This window comes from Hirundo rustica, chromosome 9, assembly GCF_015227805.2.
Source record: "Hirundo rustica isolate bHirRus1 chromosome 9, bHirRus1.pri.v3, whole genome shotgun sequence".
NCBI classification, from domain to species: domain Eukaryota; kingdom Metazoa; phylum Chordata; class Aves; order Passeriformes; family Hirundinidae; genus Hirundo; species Hirundo rustica.
In genome coordinates, this window is record NC_053458.1 from 24,286,772 (window position 1) to 24,309,936 (window position 23,165).

The 23,165-nt window shown below is 44.7% G+C and overlaps 1 protein-coding gene across 2 annotated transcripts in view; it reads left to right on the forward strand.

Moving 5' to 3' along the window:
* C9H1orf21 (chromosome 9 C1orf21 homolog) overlaps positions 1-23,165 on the forward strand; it is a 113,222-nt gene that overhangs the window by 35,525 nt on the left and 54,532 nt on the right. Inside the window, exons 1-2 of one of the 2 annotated variants that reach the window (XM_040073396.2) lie at positions 12,268-12,285; positions 13,834-14,039. In XM_040073396.2, coding sequence (XP_039929330.1) covers positions 13,946-14,039 — 94 coding nt within the window. In that variant the 5' untranslated portion in view covers positions 12,268-12,285; positions 13,834-13,945. Of the gene's footprint in view, positions 1-12,267; positions 12,286-13,833; positions 14,040-23,165 lie in introns of those variants that run through there. The other variant, XM_040073395.2, reaches the window with a different exon arrangement.

Below are 23,165 nucleotides of genomic sequence, written 5' to 3' on the forward strand. Positions count from 1 at the left end.
GTTGTTGATGAATCCATTCAACATCTCATCGTGTAGATGGAACTGTAACTGCTGATGTTCTAAGACTTTTTTTAAAATTGAAAAAAAAAAAAAAAAAAAAAAAAAAAGAGAGAAAGCTACTGCCCAAATCTGGGACTGGAGTAAACTCCTAAATCTGTGCTGAAGGAAATGTTTTTGCCACTGTCAGGGATGTCCAGAAACTCCCATGTCTGAGTACTGCATGGGGAGGTGGGATGAAAGTAGGGCATGCATCACAACAGGTTTTATGGGAGCAGAACCCAATTTCTCTCTCCCCTGTGTTTTTCCAGCTCCCTGTTCTGGGCTGGAGGTTTCTGAAGCTCTGCTGCTCAGAGCACAGCCTGCTTTCTTGGCTTCCTTCCCAGCTGGGGATTCTCGGCGATAACCTGTGGGATAGGGTACGAGACTGAGTAGCATGTGGCACGGGGCCCTTGGATCAAACCATACCAGCACAAACATTCAGGTACCATGTCCTTCAGCACCAAAAATCCTGTGTTCTCCTTGATGCTGAGGAGTTACCCTGCAAAGCAGGAGGGAGCAGTCAGTAGTGTCATTTTGGGAACACAGATTGCAGTGTGCATCCCTTTTGTTCCTGCTTGTGTCATTTCTATGGGACTACAGTTAGGAAATCATAGAAAAAAAACGAAACAGTAGAAATACTGAACCTTATGCAGTTGTTCAGAAGAGCTAAGAGTGAAGTGAGCTGCTTTGTTAGCTCTTATCCTGAATTTTACCTGCTGATTTTTAGCTAGGCTGCAGCTGCCGGTTTAGCCATGGAGGAGGCAGACGTGCATGGAATGGGTGCCTGTGCTGGGATCGCTCCTCAGCAGCCTGAATGAGTCACCCCCTGTGGTTCTGAGCAGTATCTCTGCACTTATTCTGTCATTTAAGTGTTATCAGGTTAGTGAAGAAAGATCTCTTATTTCTCTAGCTCCTCTGCAAAAAGAGGAGGCCCCTTGAAACTGCTGCATCCCCTAATTGTGCAGCAGCAGCAGCAGACGTGCATATGGCAAATGTTTCCTTGCTGACACATTAGCAGCAGGTCCCCAGCATCTCAGCCCCTTGGCTTCTTCATAGCTCAGTTGTTATGTGTTAAGTTTATCCTCAGTGGCGCATAAAGTAGCTCCTGCTATAGCTCTTTGGATGAAAAATGCCTTGGAAGTGAGGTGGGGACGGGTTGTGGGCTCTGTGTGGATGCAGAGATGTCCAGGGACATCCACCCACCCCTCTCCTGCTTGCAGCTGCATTCCTTTTCTTCTGTGGGCAGGAATTTAGCCCAAACATGCTGCTTGGCCAAGCATACCAGGATACGAGGAGAGGTCTCCAGGTGGAAGCTGGAAGCTCATAGCATAACTGGAGAGTGTGTATTCAAAGTAGTGTTGAAGCAGTTTCCTGGGGTGGGGTGGGATAATTCCGTGCTGGATTTTTGAGCAGAGAGATGAATTGCTGCTGTGTATTTATTCATCATTCATTGATGGAGCTGGAGATGGAGGGAGGTGCCAGGGTCTGTCATCTCATTTGTGGATATCTTTAAAGGATTTTCTAGGGAATAACCCGTCAGTGACTGTGGGGCTTTTTGTTGTTGAGCTGTTAGGATAAATCAGTGGGTCTAAAGGCAGGTGAGACCCTGCAAATGTGCAATTACAGATAATTGCGTTAGGACTCATCTCAGTGTGGTTATTTCTACCTTCATGGTGGCACACAGGGAAGATTAAGAAGTAGTTTGGGAAGGAAATCAGTGTGTGGAAGAACAAAAAAATGAAGATTAGACATTCAAATCTTAAAATTCCAGGTCTTACTAGAACCAAAGATTGTTTTGTGATTTATTTCCAAAGGGATTTTGAAAATGCAGTGCTGGTGGTGGCACCTCAGGCTGATGTGATGTGAGACACTAGACAGGACTACAGAAAAGCCAGGTTCAATTCTCAGTACATGACTTTATTGTGTATCTAAGAATAATCTCCAGCAGTTACCATAATGGGAAGGTAGCTCAGGCACCTCTAAAGTACAAAAAAAAAAGCAAGCAATAAGCTCTCCTATTTAATTTTATTTCTGTCTTCATGGTTTAAGAGTAAGATGTGCTTTACAGAGCAGGACACAGTAAAAGGCCCTGAGGTACTGGAACAGAGAATTCTATAATATTTTGTACCCTCTAAGCACAGGTAGGTCTGAGCATCATCTCTCTTCTGAAGGCTCACTCCCCTTGCTCTGCCTTAATAAAATAATTTAAAGATGCAACCATTGCACCTAGGCAGTCACGACCATCATGTCAAATCAGACTAAAATAATTGATGTAGAAGCTGTAGACACTTCATCAACAAGACCCACTGCTTTAGAGGAAAACCCTGAGGGATAATTACCACACTGAAAAAACAGCTTTGTTCTCCTGAATTCCTCTCCTCTTCCCACCAGGGCTGGAGGGTGCATCTCCAAGTGTCAACACTGACTCTGGCCTGGACCTGAGCTCTTTTAAGGACTGCCCCCCTTCCAGAAAAAGCAGTGATTTAACAAGTCTCTCCTAAAAATGTAAAGCACATACTTCTTTATTTCAACAGGAAAAGCATCAAGGTTCTAATATCAGTGGAAATATCTTGTTGCTTTTAATCAGATCCCTCATAGTGGTTGCTGGTGGGTTTTTAGTTATCTGGTGTTGACTGTATCTTTTTTTTTAGTGTGGAGCAAGGTAATGCCTTCAAACTGCCAGAGGGCAGGGTTAAATGGGATACTGGGAAGAAATTCCTCTCTGTGAGAGTGGTTAGGCCCTGGCACGGGGTGCCCAGAGAAGCTGGGCTGCCCCTGGATCCCTGGAAATGTCCAAGGCCAGGCTGGGCAGGGCTTGGAGCACCCTGGCACAGTGGAAGACATCTGTCATGGCAAGAGTAGAATGGCATAGGCTTTACGTCCTTCCGAACGAAACCATTGTATGGTTCTGTGAACATCTCTCTGTCATGTCCTTCTAACAAGCACAGCAATCTCTGCTGTAGAAGCAGGAAATATTTAGGTGTTCTCTGCGTATTGTCATATAATCTTATTTTTTGTGAAAAGTTTTTTCTGAATGGGGATTTTTCTGATGGGGATAAACGTCCTGAATCTTTATAAAGCTGATTGAGTACTACCTGCTTCTATGTTAAAGACAAGCTCTGGTACCATTACTGATTTGGAAGAGGTTGTGCAGTTGAAATATGTTTGCAAAGTTTGGGTTCTCACCTGAAACAGGCCATCTCTGTGTGCAAGCTAAAACAAATATTCTAGAGTGTTGCTGGCCAATTAAATCTCATCTATCTTCAAAATTTTGTCTATTAATTCTCATAGAAAGAGGGGAGAAGGTAATTAAATATTAGAACTGCATTCTGTAATGGTGGAGGTAATCTTTGTATCACTACTCCTGAAGTATTTGAGGGTAAAAGAAATTCAGAATGAAATGTAATCATTTTCTTTGGAAACAGCAAAAGTGGTAAGTTGTATGACTGACATCTCATATGCTGCTGGGCTTTTCAAGCTGATACTACTTTAGGTCCACCCTGTGTGAATGAAGAGGATGATTGCAGCAATGCAACTCCCTTTCCCTTCCATATTTATATTTTACTCTGTAAAATACAAAAGATGTTTGAAATCTTTTCCCATGGATTTACTGGTGGTGTTTCTCCTTAAGAGTCTGAGGAAGGAGAACATGGCTCCCGGGAAGTATCATGTTGCTGTTGAGAGCTTTTCTATTTGGAAATCACTTGTTGCTTTAATATGTCAAAACCCCATGTATTGGATCAGCAGAAATCCTGACTGTGAGCAAAAGAAAAGAAAGTCAGCTAATTTTTCTGATGAAAAAGGTGATCTAAGCGTCAGCAGAGCAAAGGCTGTCCTGTGTTAAGCTGGTGATATTAATTAGTAGAATTAATTCAAAGCAGGCTCTTCCTGCTGAGAAGAACTTGGTAGATGATCTTCTCTGTAATGCTGGGTGTTTTTAGCTGTCAAGTTGCAGTATCCCTGTTTTCTCTTGGAAAAGGGATTTGGGCTGAGTGCAGCTTCCCAGGGGAGGACACAGGCCTGTGGGCTGGTTTCATGTCAGTGCTGGTTTAGTTTAAAGCCATGGTGTGCTTCCCTGTGCTCCTGGTTTTACAGCATGGAGCTGATTCCCTCCCCTTCCAGGCAGTCACTGCTGTGCTCACCTGCCTCTCTGGGACAGCCTGTTTCCTGTAGGAGGCTGAAATGTCTAATAAGCACAGGACTTGTGCATCACAGGAGGCAGGCAATTCATAGAAGGGCAGAACATGCTTAATTTCCTGGCTGTTTGTACCAGTGGTTGAGGGGAGCATTTTCTGACCATGGCTCCCAAGGAACAAAAATCACTACTGACTTTGACTTTAAAGTTTGAATTTTTGTTGAGAGTCAAATTGTTCATGGCTGTATGGTCTGATCCATTATTTTGAGTCCAAAGTACTTCCAGGGTAGTTGCTGCTGCACTTTTTCTGGTGCTACTTGCAGCCCTAATGTTTTTAATGCTTGCATCAGGCTTGGCTGCATCTGTGAAAGGTCTTTAGTTGGAGCTGCTATTAGGATATCATTCATGTAGTGGTAACAGTACGCCCCTGGAAATTGTTCTCTTACTGATGATAATGCCTGAGCAATGTACCACTGGCAAATTGTAGGGCTGTTTTTCATACCTTGTGGCAAAACTTTCCATTGATAATGCTCGACTGGTGCAGCTTTTTAATGGATGGCGCCATGAAAGCAAATTTTGGGGTATCATCTGGATCTAAAGGAATAGTAAAAACCCAATCATTTAGGTCCACAGTCAGAATATCCCAGGTGGCAGGAATCACTGTAGGAGATGGCATACTAGTTTGTAAAGCTCCCATGCTTTCCATGACTGCATTGATTTTTCTCAAGTCATGGAGCAACCTCAGTTTACCACACTTCTTTTTTATAAAAAATACTGGGGTGTTCCAAGGGCTCATGGATGGTTCTATGTGTCCTTGAGTTAGTTGTTCTTTTACTAGGGATTTAAGGGTGTGCAGTTTCTCTTTCTCTAGGGACCACTGTGGTATCCACACAGGTTGAGTTGGAAGCCATTTTAGGGCTAATATAGGATATTTTACGCCCTTCAATACAGTGGCCCCTGTTAGAAATCTGTCCCTACCCACTCGAACATCCCTCCCCCACAGGTGCAGCAATGTTATATATGGCCGAATTGTGGCTGTCTGACCCTCTGATTTTTGACCAACACAGATCTGCTACTTGAACAGCTCTGTGTGGTCCCTCTGAGGCCAGGAACAGCAGATCTCACAGCCATGGTGGGCCACGATGATGGCTGAGTGTCGGCAGAGATGATAGTGATGTGAGCCCATGTGTCAATCTTCCCACTGACCTTTATTTGCGAGGGACTTGCCCGAGACGTTGTGATGGTACACACTATATTATGTCTTTGATCACACACGACCTGGGGATTCTCCTGTTTAGGACCTGTTTTTGGGACACAAGACTTAAAAGGGTTGAGTTGAGCAATTTAGGTTTTAGCGGGGATAGTCATTTCTAGACTAGGAGTTGATAGCATGGCATGTATTTGTCCTGTAAAATCAGTGTCTGTAACACCTGGGTGTACAAAGATACCTTGCAACATGGCACTGGGTCTCCCTAGAAGCAGTGCGCTCAGTTCTCTCTCTATGGGCCCCTGGGCCTTGTGAGTGATTCTGTGTACCTTTAATGAACTTAGGGTTGTATGGTTGATGGAGGTAGAAACATCCATTCCAGCTGATCCTCTAGTCCCTCCTGTGAGCTGGTCACATAGGCTTTCACAGGAAGGTGGGAAGATGCTTGTGTAATTGTGCATCTCCCCCTTGCGCTTGGTCTTCCTTTTCCCCGGTCTTTAAAAGATTGTGTGTTAGTATAGACTTTGTATTTGTATTGTCTGGTCATATGACCAGGTTTCCCACACTGGTTACTGTTAATGTTTAGATTCTTCTGTCCTTGAAATGGCTCCATTAGAATGGGCTTTCGGGGACAGTTTGCTCTCAGGTGGCCTTGTTATCCACATCTGCAACATTGGAATGTCAGTTATACAGCAGCTGCAATGGACACTGCTAATAAGGATGTGTTGTGGGAATCAGATCCAACCTTGGCACAAGCATTTATCATCTCGTCTAATGATGGATTTTCATTTGGCATCAGTTCTGTGATTTTCCGGCAATCTTCATTAGCATTGTCCCTTGCCAATTATAAAATTAATTGGTTTCTGGCCTCAGTATTCGTGATCTGTTTTTCCATGGCATCCTTCAGTCTCCCTATGAATTGCAGGTGTGGTTCTCTGACCCCCTGTCTGATGCTTGGAATACCTTTGGATCAGGTTAGCCATGTTTGCTACCTTAAATAATGCCTGCATCCCCTAATCTTTTATCTGTGCTAGCACTAATGGGTGTAACCGGGCATGAAGTTGGGTCCCCCAATGGTGGTAGTCCTAAGAGTTGAAGAACCCCTGCCCTAAAGAGTGGGTCTTGTTGTGAGACCTTTAGGTTCCTTAGTCTTGCTGTTCTGCACTGCATCGCTATGTTGATTCATAAACCATATATTGAACTGGGGTATAGATCAATTTTGCCAGCTGCTTGACATCAAAAGGTGTTACTTCCTCAGTGGTTAAAAATTGCAGCATGTTAGTGTCTTGGATTATGTAACCTAAAAATGTGTATGCTATTTCATGTGTTGAAAGCTGTTTTTTGGGAGATATTTTATCCTTCTCTTGTAACTCCAGGGCAGAGAGGGGCGGATGCCTTCTGATGATGGCCCCGCCATTAAAACCAGGCGGGGCAGTGTTTCTTATCTCTTTCACCACCCCTCCATCCTCCAAGGGGACATCTTCCGATAATGGGCCATTAGGGCCCACCAATGACATGACACATTCCATCATCCCATCGGGAGATGCTCCACACAGTGGGGGGAGGAGCAAGCTGTTCCTAGCTAGACAAAAACTGGGACTGAAGACATCTAGGTATCTGTTTTTTCCACTGGATGCCCAGAGGAAAACCAGACCCATCTCATTGCCACTGGACTTTCTACAGGACCATCTCTACTCCACAGAACTACATCTGTTGCTCCAGGAGGACTTATTTGGACTGTTTCTAACACCCTGACCACCAGGGTGCCAGGTCGTATCCCTGACTCTGTCAGGGTTTTTTCCAGGATTTTTGTTTGCTTCCTTGCTTGTTTTTTTTTTGTACTACCACATTTGTATTTTTCTTTTTTTTTTAATATTCCTGGTGAAGAACTGTTACTCCTATTCCTATATCTTTGCCTGAAAGCCCGTAATTGCAAAATTATAATAATTTGGAGGGAAGAGGGTTTGTATTCTACATTCCAAGGGAGGCTCTAACTTTCCTTGGCAGACAACTGTCTTTCAAAACCGAGACAGTTAGCAATGACAAAAGACCCCAATCCATGTTTGGCAACAAGCTGTTGTAGTTTGGAAAGAACTGGCCACTGAAAGGGTGTGAATTTATTGGGCACAGTTGCACTGTTTCTTTGTACTGAGTATACTTCAAGTGTCCCGGCCCCTGGCTCCCAACAACCCAATAGGGGCTTGTCAATTTTGTCCTCTCCCTCGAAATCCCTGCTTCCAATCATGGCTTGCTTTACCTGTTGCCAGATGCTGGTCAGGTTGGGTGAAGCTGTTGGCAACTCAGCGGCAGCAGCGTTCTCTCAGGGTTCTGCAGGGGGGCCGTGGCTCTGGTTCTGTCCATGGGTGTCTTTCGAATCCCTAGTGGGTATATATCCCGAGGGCCGCTCCAACTCCAGTAGTGGTGGCAACAACGCTGGTGGCGCTGCAACTTGGGGATCCTCCATTCCGCCGCTACTTCTGGGTCTGGCATTGGCTTGGCATCCAGGCATCTGTGATGATGTGTCCCCGGGGTCTGCCCGTGAATCAGTGGCGAGTGGGTGTGCCCAGTGGAGGCTGGGTCATAGGTGCGGTCTCAGAGCTGGGCCAGTCAGCTCCATGGGGGAGGTGGTCCAAGCGCGGCCCTGGAGACAAGGGCTGTGTGTGGCTCTGGCACGCACGGTTCAAATGGCCATGCAAGCGCACTTGGTGCAGCTGCAGGGCGCTTCCTGTCTGCGGGAGCTGCGTGGCCAGTGTGATCCGGCATGGTTGCAGAACGCTCGCCTGATGCAGCAGCGTAGCACAGTGGCAGATGCTGCTTCACAGCAGTGTGGCTTTGCAGCAGTGTGGCTCGGCTGCCACACGCTCTGCTGGAGACACGTCCTGGCACAGGGCAGCGGTGCAGTTTCGCGCGACTGCAGGATGTTCCGCTGCCAAGGTGTCCCAGCACTGGATGGCAGCGCAGTCTCACGCGGCTGCTGGACACTCCGTTGGCGAAATGTCCTGGCACAGGGTGGCGGTGCGGTTTCGCACGGCTGCAGGACGTTCCACTGGCAAGGCGTCCTGGCACGGGGTGGCTTTGTGGCACTGTGTGGTTTTGTGACGTGAAGTGGCTGTCTTGCCTGTCCTCTCCTGTGTACTTCCTGCTGCCTCGCCTGGTGTCCTTGTCCTTGGTGTTTGCCTTGGTGAGAGGTGCCCGTGGCGTCCCAGCTGCTGTCCTCTTACCACATTTGATCTTTAAGTGCCTCAGCCAGTCCACAATGAGCCTCCAGGGCTCTGTGACATTAATAATAGTGGTCTCATCACATATGGAGGTTGCCTCAATTATAAATTTGCCAGCCCACTCCCATGTTCTTAAGGGCGGCTCCTTCAGTCACGTCCAATCAGTGGTTTTTGGACCACGTTAGCAAGGCAAGTAAAGCCCTTTTGTCATATTTTATCCCCTGTTTCCTTAAAAAGAGGGTCCATACCTTGATAACAGGGTCTTCCTCCACCAAAGCCCGTGCTCCCATATTTCCCAGCAGAGTCTTCTATTTACAAAGGGTCTGGACTGCCACAGCTCTCTCTGCTGCGCACAGCTGTACCTGCTGCTCCGCTGGGACTGCCACAGCTCTCCCCACCGCTCTCCATGGCCCAGTCCTCACTGCCCTCTGTGTCTCTGCAAGTACCTGTGGCAGCTGTTATGTCGGGGTCACCAGTTATCGCTGATGTTGGAGACAGGCACGCGACAGACACACCAAAGTTCATACGACAACCACCAAAGTTTATTGTTTAATAAAGCCCCCCTCCCTTTTATAGGGGTTTCCAATTTTCCTGTGCTTACACACCTGATTGGTTGGGTCTCAGCTCTGCCCAGCTCCCTGGCGGATGACATGGGTGCATTCACAGTTCAGTGGGATTGGCCGGGGTCCCCTGTTTGAATTTGAATCTGACCTGTCCTGGTCTTACCCAGGGACTCGTTTGCTTCTATTCTCTGATGAGCTCAGGCTGGTGGAGCCGGTGTCTGTCAGGGCTGGTCTATCTGTGCAGCTTACTGACCAGCTGGAGCTGTCACACCTCTCATTCTGCTGTTCATTTAGCTCTGCTCATTTAGCAAGTCAGTGGATTAATTTTCAATATAACTGCACTGTGCATGCCTATTTGAATAATTGGAAGAAGGAGAAAAAGACCATACATGAACATTTTTTTTAAATATTTTTTTTCCTTTCCTCCTTAGGCCATTGGTGCACTTCAAAGGCAAAAGTGATATCTTCTTGGCTCAAAAAATGCCTTTTGGCTGTTGAATAAGACCCAGAAAGCAGTCTTTTGTGTTGGAGGGCAGCTGAGAAAAAGATGAAAACAAATACACCTGTTGCAATAGATGAATTAACATGCATTTGTTGTAAAACACTGGAAGTCCTCCATTTGTACAAAGTGTTTGGGGAAGCAAAATGTGTTTTGTCAGGGATGCAGCCCTTGATTGTCAGAAATAAGAGGTGAGGGCATAATGAGAAGATTAACAAAGTGTTGAACGAGTTGGTAAAAGAAAAAATGCATCATAGACATTGCTCAGTAGAAAGAAAAAAGGAATTGCTTAGGGTTTCCAAAGGTATTTTCTATTCTAAGAGCTGAGCTCCCCTGTTTTTAGCTCAGAAGAAACCTGGGGTACAAAGTACAGCATCTGAGAGTCTTTCTGGTCTTCTGACCTGCATGTAAGATGTTAATCCTCAGCCTGCTGCATTTCATTTGGGGGTGGTGTAGACACTTTTGATCTGCCTGAGAGATTTTTCTCACTAGTGTTTTGCAGATCAGAGCCTGCAAATTGCCTCTCAAATCTTGATAATTAGTGATGGTAGGTGGTGAATGTGAACTGCAAACGGTTTGAGGTTTTTTTTCTTCTTCTTTTTATTTTTGGCTTCTGAAAATCTGTGTGCCCCAAAATGCTGTGGGAGACAAAAGGGAAAATTACATTTGTGCACAAGTGAGGGAGGAGGAGGAGGAGCGGATGTGTTGTTCTCCTGCCGTGTGAAGTGCTGTGTTTCACATCCCCAAAGCTTTGCCAGGCATCCCACTGAGTGAGGACCAACACCTCTCCTCTGAGTGATTCACAAACCTCATCCCTGGGGGCTCCAGTCCTCAGGCAGGGGAGGTTTCCTGAGGCTGGGGAGCATCGTGCTGTCCTGTACCTCGGATTCCATCCTGTGAAAAATGCTGCTTTCCTCCCACTCTGTTATTTGTATTAAATCTTCTACTATCCCTGGGTTGTGGTTTTGTGAATAAGATAACTGAAGATCTCTATCTGGAGAGATATTCAGTTATTTTATTCTGTGTCTCACAGCACTATGTTAGCAGCAGTCCAAGGTACATACCTGGAAGTGTGTGTTAGACTCACCTTGGAGGTCATTTTTCAGTAGCTTTCTCCGCCCAGTTTATTGGCACCCGGAGAAGTTTGCCTCCATAACTCAAGTATTAATTATGTGGCTTTTCCAGGTGCTGCTGTGATTGCTGTTCTTTAATGTAAAAGGTGAACCTTCCAATTCCTGTATCCCCATCTATTTCCTTTAATCACAGCATGCCTTCCAATGTGACCATATTTTTAGAGGTTGATGTGTGTTACCAAAATGCTGCAGCAGAGATTTGACCATGGATATTTTTTCCTTTTCTCCCCCAAAGATCTTTATCCTTCTGCATTCCTGTTCTGTATCTCCTTGCTCTTTGTTGTTCCTGCAGCTCAATGGTCCTGGGACCATCGCTGTTCTGGGCATTAATCAATAATTAAGTATTCCACAATTTGTTGTGTTGCATGTTGGCTGTATAAAGCTTCACAGAAGAATCTCCTTCCTAAACCTAACCCCGTACTCCTTTGTGAAATACATTTGGGTTTTATTACTAAGCAGCTGTTTTCCCTTTTGTAAACAGTCCCTGCTGAGAGACAGAAAAAGAAACAGGAAAAATAATTGAAGATGGCCGGAGCATAATTCATGCAGCAGGTACTTCTGTGCCTGCAGTTCTGCTGCTCAGAGGTGCTGGGCTGTGGTAGGCAGTAATTCCCCCTCGACAGCCTCCTACTCAGGTCTCACCCAAACACCTCCGCATCCTTCCCAGGGTTACATCAAGCCTTGCCTTGCTTCTTTTCCCATACTTGGCCACACCCTTTTCCCTGGTATAATATTGCTGGTTGTATTTGAAGTCAGAAGTCAGTGTTTTCAGGCTCTGTCCACCTGGAGGCTCCTGCTTTCCTCTGAAATCTGAATCAAGGACTCTGTTGGTCATGTTTACCCCCTCATTTGTTTCAGGTGGTGCATTAAAAACATTTGTCCTTAACCAAATTTATGTCCTCTGGGAAAATAAGTCCCCATTCCATTTCCAGTCCAGGTAGCAGTTCCCTCTCCCAGTCTGCTGTTTCTCCTCCGTCTCCCACACTGGTGTGTGTCTTTACCTATCTCCAAGCACAGCATGGCTGATGCTTTAAATCCCTTTGGATCCTTGTTTCCTCCAACGGTGAGATGAAGACCTTTGTGCAGGCTGCCACTTGGACACATGAGAGGATGAACTGTCAGCTGTGACCCTCCCTGAACTGCAAAAACTGAGGAACTTTACTGGCTTTATACTGACTTTTCCTATAAAATCTAGGTTTTCCTGGGCAGGGGGTGGGGGGGAGGAAGTTATGTAACCGTATAGGGTTACAAAAATAACTCCAGAGGGGTGTGCTCACTCCCTTCCAATCACAGCATCAATGCCTGGTGTAGGTTGCCCAGAACACTGGCTGCCCCACCCCTGGAAGTGTCCAAGGCCAGGATGGATGAGGCTTGGAGGAGCTTGGGATAGTGGATGGTGTCCCTGCCCATGGCAGAGGTTGCAACGAGATGAGCCTTAAGTCCCTCCCAACCCAAGCTTTTCTATGATGCTATAAAATCCTGTGGTTTGGGGTGAGTAATGAACTGTGGCCGAGGGTGAAGAGAAGGATGGGGCAATTTCAGGCTCAGGTGTGCATGTACAGGAGAAGAAAAAAAGGCGTAGAGCATGTTTGGGGATGTACTGAACATGAAACTGTGCAGGAGGGGTGGCTGCTGGAACAGGGAAAAGCAGATAAACATTTTATGTTCTGGAACGCCCTCGCCAAATGGAGAGAAGCACTGCTCTGTGCAATAAGGGGGAAGCTGGCTGTGAGTAGGAGTTAGAGGTGGTTCTGCATCCAGAGTGCTTCCCCTTGCTTGGTGAAAGCCATGGTCTGCCATAGCAGAAACGGAATCATCTGAGCCCAGCTACCACATCCTCACGTCTTCGGCTTTGGGGATGGGCCGGAAAATCCCGCTGGGGGCAGGAGCAGAACCCTCCTAGACCATGTGCTGGTGTGTCACTGAGCTGCCCTGGCATGAGGCAGGTGTGCTGCCAGTGCTGAGTGCTCAGGGAAAGGAAATTAACAATTTCCCTTGGGAATTTCTGCCGGAATGGATACTGTTGTGTCATAGAAAGCTTTGGGTTGGAAGGGACCTTAAAGATCATCTTGCTCCAGCTCTCCCTGTCCTAGGTAAGAGTGCTTGTCTGATGTCACACATAAACTTGTGGTCAGCGGGGACCAAAATGAGCCATCGCCTTGTAAAGTACATGCTCAGAAGTAACAGATTAAGAAATCGTGTGTATGATCTTATGCTATAGCTCAGCTAAAGGGGGAGTTTCTCACTTTTTTTTCTTCTGAAAAGTTTGGCTGGTGGAAAGGCAAACCATGTCATCTCACCAAACTTTGAGGTAGCTTTTGTTCCAGTGCAGAACCATTTAGCAATAAACAGTTTATGAATTTGAATTTCTTTTTAACTTAAAATATTACAGTTCTGGATTTGATTTTTCCCTTTTGTTTTATGTGACATCTGGACTGTTCAGGGAATGTTATTCCTTCTTAAAATGGGGGGGAGTTTCTTTTTGAGCAATGGAGGTTTTATGGATTGAGTGGAATAATGAACATGTAGAGAAAAGATAATACAGCTGACTATCGCCTTTCGCATCTGGCAACATAAGATCTTTAATTGATTTAGAGGGGTTATTTTGTCCGAACACTTGCAATTAGCAGCTCTTCATCAGTAAAATGATTTAAAAAAATCTGGCTTGATGGGTAGATTGGTAAAAGGAAGAGCAGATATTGATGATTTATTTTCTCCCAAAACCCTGTCCCTTCTGTGAGAATAGCTGGCCGGGTGGGAAACAGATCTACGTGTTGTTTTCTTCAAGCCACGGTTTAAAGAATCAGACTGGAAAAGGCTTTGAGTTCAACTGCTGTGCTCTGTCCCAGGGCAGCGTGGAAGTACCTTTATCATGACCTTCCTGTACCACATGTTATGGAATATGGTTTTAGAAGCCTCAGGCCATGGAGGCTGTGCCCTTGTGCTCCTCCTCACAAACTCCACTTTTTACCTCCTTGAAGCTCCCCATATAGAGGGTACCTTGTGTGAATGTTTTCCTCTCTCTTTGGCCATGTTTAGGTGGAAGGGACTTGAGAGCCGAGCAGGAAGGTGGATTATTTCTGCAAGGATGAGCGGGCGTTGCTAGAGATGATCTGTGGTTCGGTCCAGCTGGAGCTGTCTGAATGAAGCTATGGGCTGTGCCTCCGCCAAGCATGTGTCTACTGTTCAAAATGAAGAGGAAACTCAGAAGGGCAAGAACTACCAGAACGGAGATGTGTTTGGGGGTGAGTGTTGCAGGACTGGCTTTCTCCCAGCACCATGAATGTTCTGGAAGGTGTACGAGGGAGTCTTAACCTTTCATGAAATATAAAGTGAAAAGTGTGTTAAGATACAGCACAATGACAAAGCAGTTGGCCCATCCAGGGGAGGGTACCATGACTCTTGAAACAGAGGTGAAATCCTTAGTGAAAAAATAACGTTTTAAGTGATGTGCAGCACTACACTGTCTTTACCTCCACAAATTCTGGAATAGGTCAAAAACAACGAGTTGCACGACCCCCTCATGTATTTATATATGTCTCTGTTATATGTTTGTCATTGAGTACCAACATAGTTGACTCATTTCCTAAAAATAAAAATCTGTTCTGTAAGAAAAGTAATTCCTCACTTCTGTCGTCATGTAAAGCAATAAAACATTAGTTCTCAAGTCCTGTAGAAAACAGGGTTTGAAGGTACAATGAAGCTAGAAACTGAGGGATTTAGTGGTACTGGGAAGCTGGGAATGTGGGATGAAAATATCTGTTTCACTGTGAAGACTTGTCTGTGATCCAGGTCTTGTGCATCAGGAGAGGTAAAGTGATAGGAGACAAGATCATAGTCAGCTTCATGGGTTTTTTTTGCCCCAGATTCTGTTAGTATACCTGAAGTGTATTTTAGATAAAGATGTAAATCTTTAAATACAGATTTTAAAATGTCAGGAATTATCTGAAAGACTGTTCAGGAATGAAGTTTCTAGATCTGCCCAGATACTTGTCTGAAAGTCAAGTCAGCTGTGAATAAGCTTCCTTGGTACTGTTACTCTTAAAACAGGTGCCTTGGTACTGAGTACATCAAACTTCCCTGGTGTTTTTTCCAGCCTTTCTGAGAGCTAGCTTGCTCTCCCAGTGGATCCCAGAGTAAGAATTCCCAGAGGCATTACCTGAAGAGAAAGTAGTTGTTGAACAAACTTCAGGACTGTTCAGTGCTCCTTCTCGTCCCTGGGGGATGCTGGGTTTGGAATTGTGAGCTCAGTACATTGCTTTTGTTTAAAATAGGCTTTGAAGTGCTGTCATGAACAGAAAATTCTATCAGTTGCTGAAGAGAATTTGAGTTTAGATTTTAGCTTATACTTAGTGAGGGAGCAATTTTTAGCAAAATGCGAGTCTCTCTTTTTTTTTTTTTTTTTTTTTTTGGTGTGGTTTAACCACATGCTGTGGGCCAAAGACTGTAACACAGGAAACTTAAAGTAGCTTCTGGAGTCAGAGGATCAAGAAGATAGAAGGGATTTTAAAAGGCTCCCATTTATAGAGCTGGACTGGTGTCAGCAGTATCATTTAGCTATTCTGGGATCCATTTGAGGGCTGTTAATCGTTCTGTATTTTGGTGTCGGGAGTCCTACCTGCTGTTAACCATTTTCTGGCCCATGCTTTAGTTTAGGTGTGGGATTTGTCATTCCTAAAGATCAGAGTCCATGACTGATTCCTTCTTAGCAGAGTTGGAGTCTGACTTAAACAACGCATTGAATGGTATCCCTAGAAGGCACATTTTGTTGATGAAAGACAGCTTCTAGGTCAGAACTGGGCGCATGAGGAAGTTGAGCTGGAATTTTACAGATCATCCAATGCTGCCCCCTGCCATGGACAGGGACACCTTCCACTGTCCCAGGGATGCTCAAAGCCCCGTCCAGCCTGGCCTTGGACACTTCCAGGGATCCAGGGGCAGCCCCAGCTTCTCTGGGCACCCTGTGCCAGGGCCACCTCACCCTAATGCTTCCTTTCTTATTTCTGGGAGGGGACAGAAGTGTCTCACCCAGCCAGTGGCCATGAGCTGAGTATCTGTGCTGCCTGTAGGGACTGAAAGTTCCCTGTGGTATGATTAGACAGAGCTAAACCAAGGTGAGTGGTAGGGAAATGAGGATCCAGAAGGTGATGGAAAGGGCATTAGAGGTTAGTTTTTGGGGAGGAGGCTGCAAAGTGAGGGAAACAGAAGTCAAGTGAGGTTGGAAGGTGGCTGATGTGTCAGTAACACCCTGAGAATGTCAGTGAGCATAAACCGCTCTGTGCATGAGCACTGAACACGGGCGGTGTTGGCAGCTGGGGACTAATGTGACATCAAGTGCTTGTGCAGAACTAGCAGGGATGAGCCTCATGGCTGTGATAGCCACATTGCCTCAGATGCTTCCCGAGGGGAGGAAATCCTGAGGGATTTGGTACAGCAATGAGAGGATTGAAGGAAAAGAGCAGAGTGCTGCCTTCCCTGGGCAGGCAGTGGGGTCTGAAGGACGGGGCTGACAGGAAATTGCCCCTCGCTGTGTGACTACACCCGACTGGAAACAGTTCACCTTCCTTCCTCTAGCACCTTCCCTAGACAAGCTGCAGGCAGAAAGCACCAATAGTAAGGATTGTACCTTCCAGTTAAGCAGTGTTTGGATTTTTTTTCCCCCATGAGTAGTTTTTACTTGACTGAGCTTCTCAGAGTGGTGCAGTTCTGCTTTGGCTCTTCCTCAGAACCTCTGGATCTATTTTTCTTCTTTCATGGTGGGATTGGTTGCAGCCAAGTCTATTGACTATTGGGAGATCATGGCTTCAGAGAGATTTGGGGGTTTTTTTAGCTTTTAAAAGTCACTGCAGGCTAAGATTGCCCTTTAGTACCCTATTTCTTCTCCAGCTTTTAACCTTTTATTTTTAGCTGAGCAGACACATTGAACCAGGTGCTTACTGTGAATTTGAAACCCTGGTGTTCAAAATAGAGAAACCCATCATGAAACCCATGAATTCTGTAAGGACAAATCCTGGCAAATGAAACCAAAACATAAAAATTTCCACCCTATCCCAACCTGTAGAAGTCATGCTGCATTTTGCTGAAATATGTATTTAAATAATTGAGTTAGTGGGCCTATCAAAGGAGATGTTCTAGAGAAGATTGAATATAATATGATTATTATGTCTGTTGGTCTCTAATGACTTTAAAATCCCTCTAATAAGGATAGTAATAATAAATCTTCATTTATTCATCATTCCACTTCAAAGCTGATTTCCAGGGCAATACATAAGCACAATAATATGTAAATACCAATGAAGAACAAAATGCCATGATAGAGCCTTGAGCATTGTTGATTTCAGCATATGTTTTAATAATGCAACATCTCTTGTAGATTAATTTTATTTGTGCCTTTATAAAAAATTATGGGATGTTCATTTGGGGAGGAGGTTATTGAAGTAATTCTTTCTGTAAGAAAGTAAGTGGTAATGTGATTTGGGAAAGTAATATTCTAGAATATGTTCATTAATCTGAGAGGCTTAATCCAGGCGTTTCCATGGAGCTCTTGGGTGCTTTGCAAAAGGGTGGGTGAACGTGTCAGGCAGGAATTTTCTGACAAAATGGGAATATCATGGTGGGATTTCTGTTATTAAGAGCAGCTCCAGTTGCTAAACCTGTCTAAATAAAGCTGAATGCAAAGTCCAATAGTTTATAAACCAGTTTATCTCAGAACAGCTGGGAGAAGGTTAGGAAAGGAAATCTTCAGCAGTAAGCACTGTAATGAGATGGAAAAACTGATTAATGCACAAGGCCAGGCTGGTTGCGGTTCTGAGCAACCTGGGACAGTGGAATGTGTCCGTGCCCATGGCAGGGGGTGGAATGAAATGGACTCTAAGGTCCCTCCCAACCCAAACCATTCTAGGTTTCTGTGATAGTATCTGATTGCTTCACAAGCTCTAGAGCAGTTTTCTTTCTCACACTGATGTTTCCTTTCTTCCTGTGTGTTTTATGGGATTGTCTCCCTTCTGTTCATCCCTGGCTTGTCACAGGTATTTCTTTCCTTGTCTCTGTCAAAGACAGCAGAACCCTGACTTAGTTTGAAGTCAAATTTTAGCCAAATTGCTAAAATAATTGAAACCTTTAAAATATGTCCACTCTGTGCAGAAGGAGAATAACAAGGGGGAATTTGGACTGTGATTTATCTTTCCTAAATATGCACTGTCATCTCCAAAAATAGTGTGTCCAAACCTTTGTAGAGATTAGTTTGCTTTGAAGGCTCTTTCCTTAACAGGCGAGAAGTATCATCTTATTGAAAATTTCAGTCTTGGGATGTTGCTCAGGACAATTAAAAATATCTCTAGGCCTGGCAAGACTGTTCAGATGTCCTTAACGAATATGAGGTAACTTCTAAACCCATCTTGTTTTAGGACACAAAATTCTGGAGGTCATCTGGCCATTTGAAGTGGGGAAGTTTTCAGTTAAAATTTGCAGTCAGAAAAACACCTGAGAAGTGTTTTCAGTGAATAACACCTTCCTGTTATACCATAATAACTGCTCTCCCTTCCCCTTAATTGTCAGGGGAAAAAACAAAAACAAAACAAACAACAACAAACCCCCCCCAAACAAACAAACAAAAAACCCCACCAAAAACAACCAAAAACCCCCCCAACAAGCTAAAATTGGGAACGAGACTTCCTTTATTCTAGAAGACAGTGTGGCTGTCTTCAGTGAGCTGAAGTTGTCTGGAATGCTGTAGCTTAAGCAACAGAACTTGTGTCCTGTCAAGTGTGGATGTGTGCTGGGATCAGAAGGTCTCACTGCACCCAAACACACAGTTCCCTTGGCCTGGCAGCCTTTATTTTATGGACTGTGGTGGTTAGCTGATGGAAACTCCACGAGGAGCTGCTCCAGTTCATGTGGCTGTCCTGATATGTTCTGCAGTATCAGCTCTTACTCATGCTGGGGATAGATGCACAAGTGGACCAGCCCCATGCTGTGTCCTAATTCCATACTTGGAGACTATAACTTTTTAAAAAGACATTTTCAGACATGAAAAATATTTCTGGTGCAATCACGGGCACTTACTTGTTCTTAATCTAAGCTCCATGGAAGTGAGCGGCCTGTAGGCACCCATTCTCTGAAAGCTCAGTCTCAGGGGTCTAAAACCAAGTATCACTGTGAGTTTCAAAGGAGGAGATTTTCATTGCTTAAATTCAAACTCTGGCTGAGCTCCTGAAAGGGAAGGTTTCATGTTGTTCATGATTTCAGCAGTTGATGTTGTAAAAGTGGATTTTGTTCCAGTGCTTGAAAGCTGAAGAAAAGCCGATGAGTGAGTGAGGGCGTTGTAGCAGAGGGTGGAGGTGCACGAGCATCTTCCAGACTTGTACTGGACTCCGTGTTTTTTAATGGCCAGAGGGCAGGTTTAGGTTAGGGGTTGTGAAGAAATCCTTCCCTGTCAGGGTGGTGAGACCCTGGCACAGGGTGCCCAGAGAAGCTGTGGCTGCCCCTGGATCCCTGGGAGTGTCCAAGGCCATGTTGGACATTGGGGCTGGAGCAACCTGAGCTAGTGGAAGGTGTCCCTGCCCATGGCAGGGGGTGGGATGGGATAATCTTTAAGGCCCCTTCCAACCCAAGCCATTCTGTGATTCTTTTTCCTTGCCTTGTTTAGCAATTTGTTGATAGCCTGCTTCTTACCTAAGTAAACAAGGGGCAGTCCCAAACAAGTGTTTCAGGAAGTGAGAGAAATGAACAGAACCAAACCCTACCTACCCTGGTAATATTCGTGTGGGGAATGTAACAAAATTGCATGTGTTATCTAGGTTTATGATGTAGTTGTGTAACTCTGAGAACACCCTTGGTAAGTCAATAATTTACTATTTTATTACCATAAGGAAGCAACAGAGTTTAAAGAAAATCAAAACAAAACCAAACTGCACCCTCAGGTTTGTCTAGTTACCTATTCATGATCAATATGTGTGAAGAAAGTGTTTTCCACATGAATTAAAACTGTATTTTCACCTTTTATGTATAGAAATGGCTCATCTCTGCAGCTCTTGGAAAAAGTGCTGTTTATGCAGAAGAGGGAAGAGGCTGCTCTGGACTGTGGGTTGGCTCTGAGTAGTAACAAAACATGGTCTTCCTCCCTCTCCAGCAAGGAAATACAGGTATATAGATGTATAAAGAATACAGAAAGAGCAGGCCCAGGCATGGCAATGAACCAGGACCAGGGAATGCTGTGAGGAGCAACAGGAGATGAGGCTGAAGACAGGGAGAGGAGAGATGGGAAGAAGATACCTACGGCTTGGGGATGAGGTCCCTCCAGGAGATGGGACCAAAGGTAGGACTAGAAACAGGCAGACCTGCCCTGGCAGGGACTGGAGGCCCAAGTCTCAGCAGAAACAGAGCCCCTGGATCCAGGGGCAGGAGATGCAGGTGTGGTCTCAAGGGGTTGGTTGTGGCCACTTAGTGCACTCCAGACTCTGACAGCAGCTGTCCATTAATTGTGGTCTTTATGTAATGATGGTCATTGAAATAGTTTTCCCTTCTCCTACCCTCTTCCCCATTTTTTTCCCCCTTTGGAAGTGCAGAAACATCTATCTGTTGTTCCTTAGGGGTGACATCCAAGTCTGTGGAAAGGTTCCTGCAGGCTCCTAGAAGCTACCTTGCCTCTTTTTGCAAGATTGGCTTTCAGTGTCTATTTTCACCAATCCAGCAGAGAAGAAAACCAGTTCAAAAGTGACAGGAGAGTAGCTTTTTTGATACCTGGGTGCTGGAAAATTACTTAGTTGTAAATGGTGCAGGCAGTAGAGCAACAGTGTTTGAAGATATTTCTCGGTGCCTATTTGAAAAGCAAAAACAGAAAGACCCAAAAAGAGATGCCTTTCCTGAATGGATAGAAGATCTTTGCCATGGAAAAGTTGCTGACGTTTTCCTACCTGAAAGAGAGTTGGACTTAGAACAGGTGTCCATAAATTAGTTAGGCAGCCCTCGCACTCTATAGTTACCTTCTTCTGGTGGTTAATCTTCCTGGACTGTTTTTACAACCCCTTGTCATGGTATTAGATGAGGGAATTATTCTGCAAAGTCACTCTCCTTAGTGGAAAGGAGCTGTTTTTATCCAGAACTTTGCAGTGCTGGGTTTGGAATGATACACACGCAGTTTGACTGGGCACTTTGAGTGGGGATTTACAGTACAGAGACAGAAGGTGAGCCAAGGTGGAGAAACAGTTGATATCCCTTAACTTAATCCCAGGCAGATCATCACTTCCTTGCTTCTTACTTTCATGTGAGCTTTCCCCATTTGCAAGCTCTCTGTTGGCATCAGAGCACCCAGAGAGCGACCAGAGGGCAGGGGGCTCCGAGGGTCCCCGAGCCTTGGCAGCCTCTGGAATGTGGTGTTATTCCAGGGAGTGACCTTTCCTCCAAGCTGCTTAGCTCCATGGAGAGTCCAGCCCCAGCCCATACAAATGAAGTGCAAGGGGTGTGCATTTCACAATTGCATTAGTGGGCTATAAATAGGGCCATACATCCGCCTTTGGCGCTGGCTAGAAAGGAGCCAGGATGTGTTTTCTGGCAGCCTTGGTGCTAAAGGAAATCCGTTTATTTTATGGTACAGACGCACTTAGTTTTTCACTTAATCTTTTAAAGACAGTCTCTGGCATTTGTTGCCTACCTGTGGGTGCAAACAAGGAGAAATCATGGTAAAAATGCCATATACTTTCAATTACTGCAGTGTTCCTTTAGTCATTTTCCAAGTGTTTTATTACTGGGCCACAAATTTGGAGAAATAAAAAACTAAGAGAAAATCCCAAAGCGTAAAATTTGGCCGGGTAGGACTCACTGTGGGGAATTATTCCCAACTCCCCAGGCAAGCCTTGTGTAGCTGCATGGGTGTGTATTCATTGCAGCCACACAAGGCTGAAATTTTTAAGGCTTTGATTTTATAGTAGGAAATATCTACTGGTAGAAATCGTTGTTAAATACAATTAAAAGGTACCTGACCAGTAAGTATTTGTCTATCTTTGGCATACACAGCCAAAGGTGCCTTTAGAGGATAGAGGAAGTGAACATAGAAGGCATTTTTCCAGGAGGTAGTTCTCCAAAACACTGTACCATCATGGGTATTTTAAATAAATATTACAACCAAGTGGTCTCATGTTCTCCTTGGTCAGAGACCCAAGACTGACAGTGCTCTGTCTTGAGCTAGCACCAGAAAAAAATGTGAAAAAATGGAAAATGTTAAGACTTCTGCCTCATGTGCTTGTGAAAAACAAAGCCTGGCTTCTGCTGAGTGGGTGTCATTATGCCCTGCCATGCACTTTTTGTTCTTACCTGTAGGAGCGGGGGCTGTGGCAGAAAGGATCAGGTTTAGGTTGCTTTTAAATTCTATTTTTCCTTTCTGCTCTTGTCACAGGAGCACTGCAGGGGCTGTTCAGGCAACTCGAATGCAGAGCACTTCATGTTCTGTGGTACTGAGAAGGTGCATGCAGTCACCTTTGTTTCGGGAGTTATGGCTCCAGGAATGATTTTGAGCTATTCAGAGGGGGGAAAAAAAAGGTGGTGTAATGATTTGGATTTTTTCCACTGAAGTCTCCTAATTTGTGTAATGATTGTATTTGTTACAATTACATGCATCTCATCCCCTGAATTTGTTGTCGAGTGGTCACAGCCCCCAAGACTGCCAGAGCTCCAGGAGCATTTGGACAAAGCTCTCAGGGATGCGCAGACTGGAATTGTTGGGGTGTCTGTGCAGGGGCAAGGCTTAGACTGGGTGATCCTGGTGGGTCCTTTCCATCTTAGCAGGTTCTAAGATCCTCTGATTCCATGATATACTGTATTTCTAACTGTAGGAACTGGGTGCATCTTGAAATAATTTTAGGGTGAAAGTACTCACCTAATCCAAGTGCTCTAAGCATGTATTTCTTACTTCAATTGTTGGGGTTTTTTTAGCTATTGCAAAACTCTTTTTTTTTTCAGTCATCAGTATTTTGCTTTCTTTTAAAAACTGTTGCCCAAAGGGAAGGGAAGAAGGCATGGAAAATCTGTAGCCATAGTGAAATACTAATATTTCCAATAGGTTACTTTGGAGCTGTTAGGTGGTCTGTAAGTAAAATAATGTAATTAACTTCTGTATCTTTTTGCATCTGGAAATGTGCACTGTATTTTATAAATCAAGTTTTCGTTAAATCTCCCCTCTTGGTTTAAAGGCATTTTGACAATGAGGAGATGTTACTGGTTCTGGGTATTTATTCAGTCCCTTCCATATTGGAATTAATAAAAATGAAATAGCTGCTGATTTACAAGCACTCTTTGAGGTCTGTGAGCAGGGAAAATTTGATAGCTTAATATTAATAGAAAAAAGTTACTATGCCAGGAAGGGTATGAAAACCCAT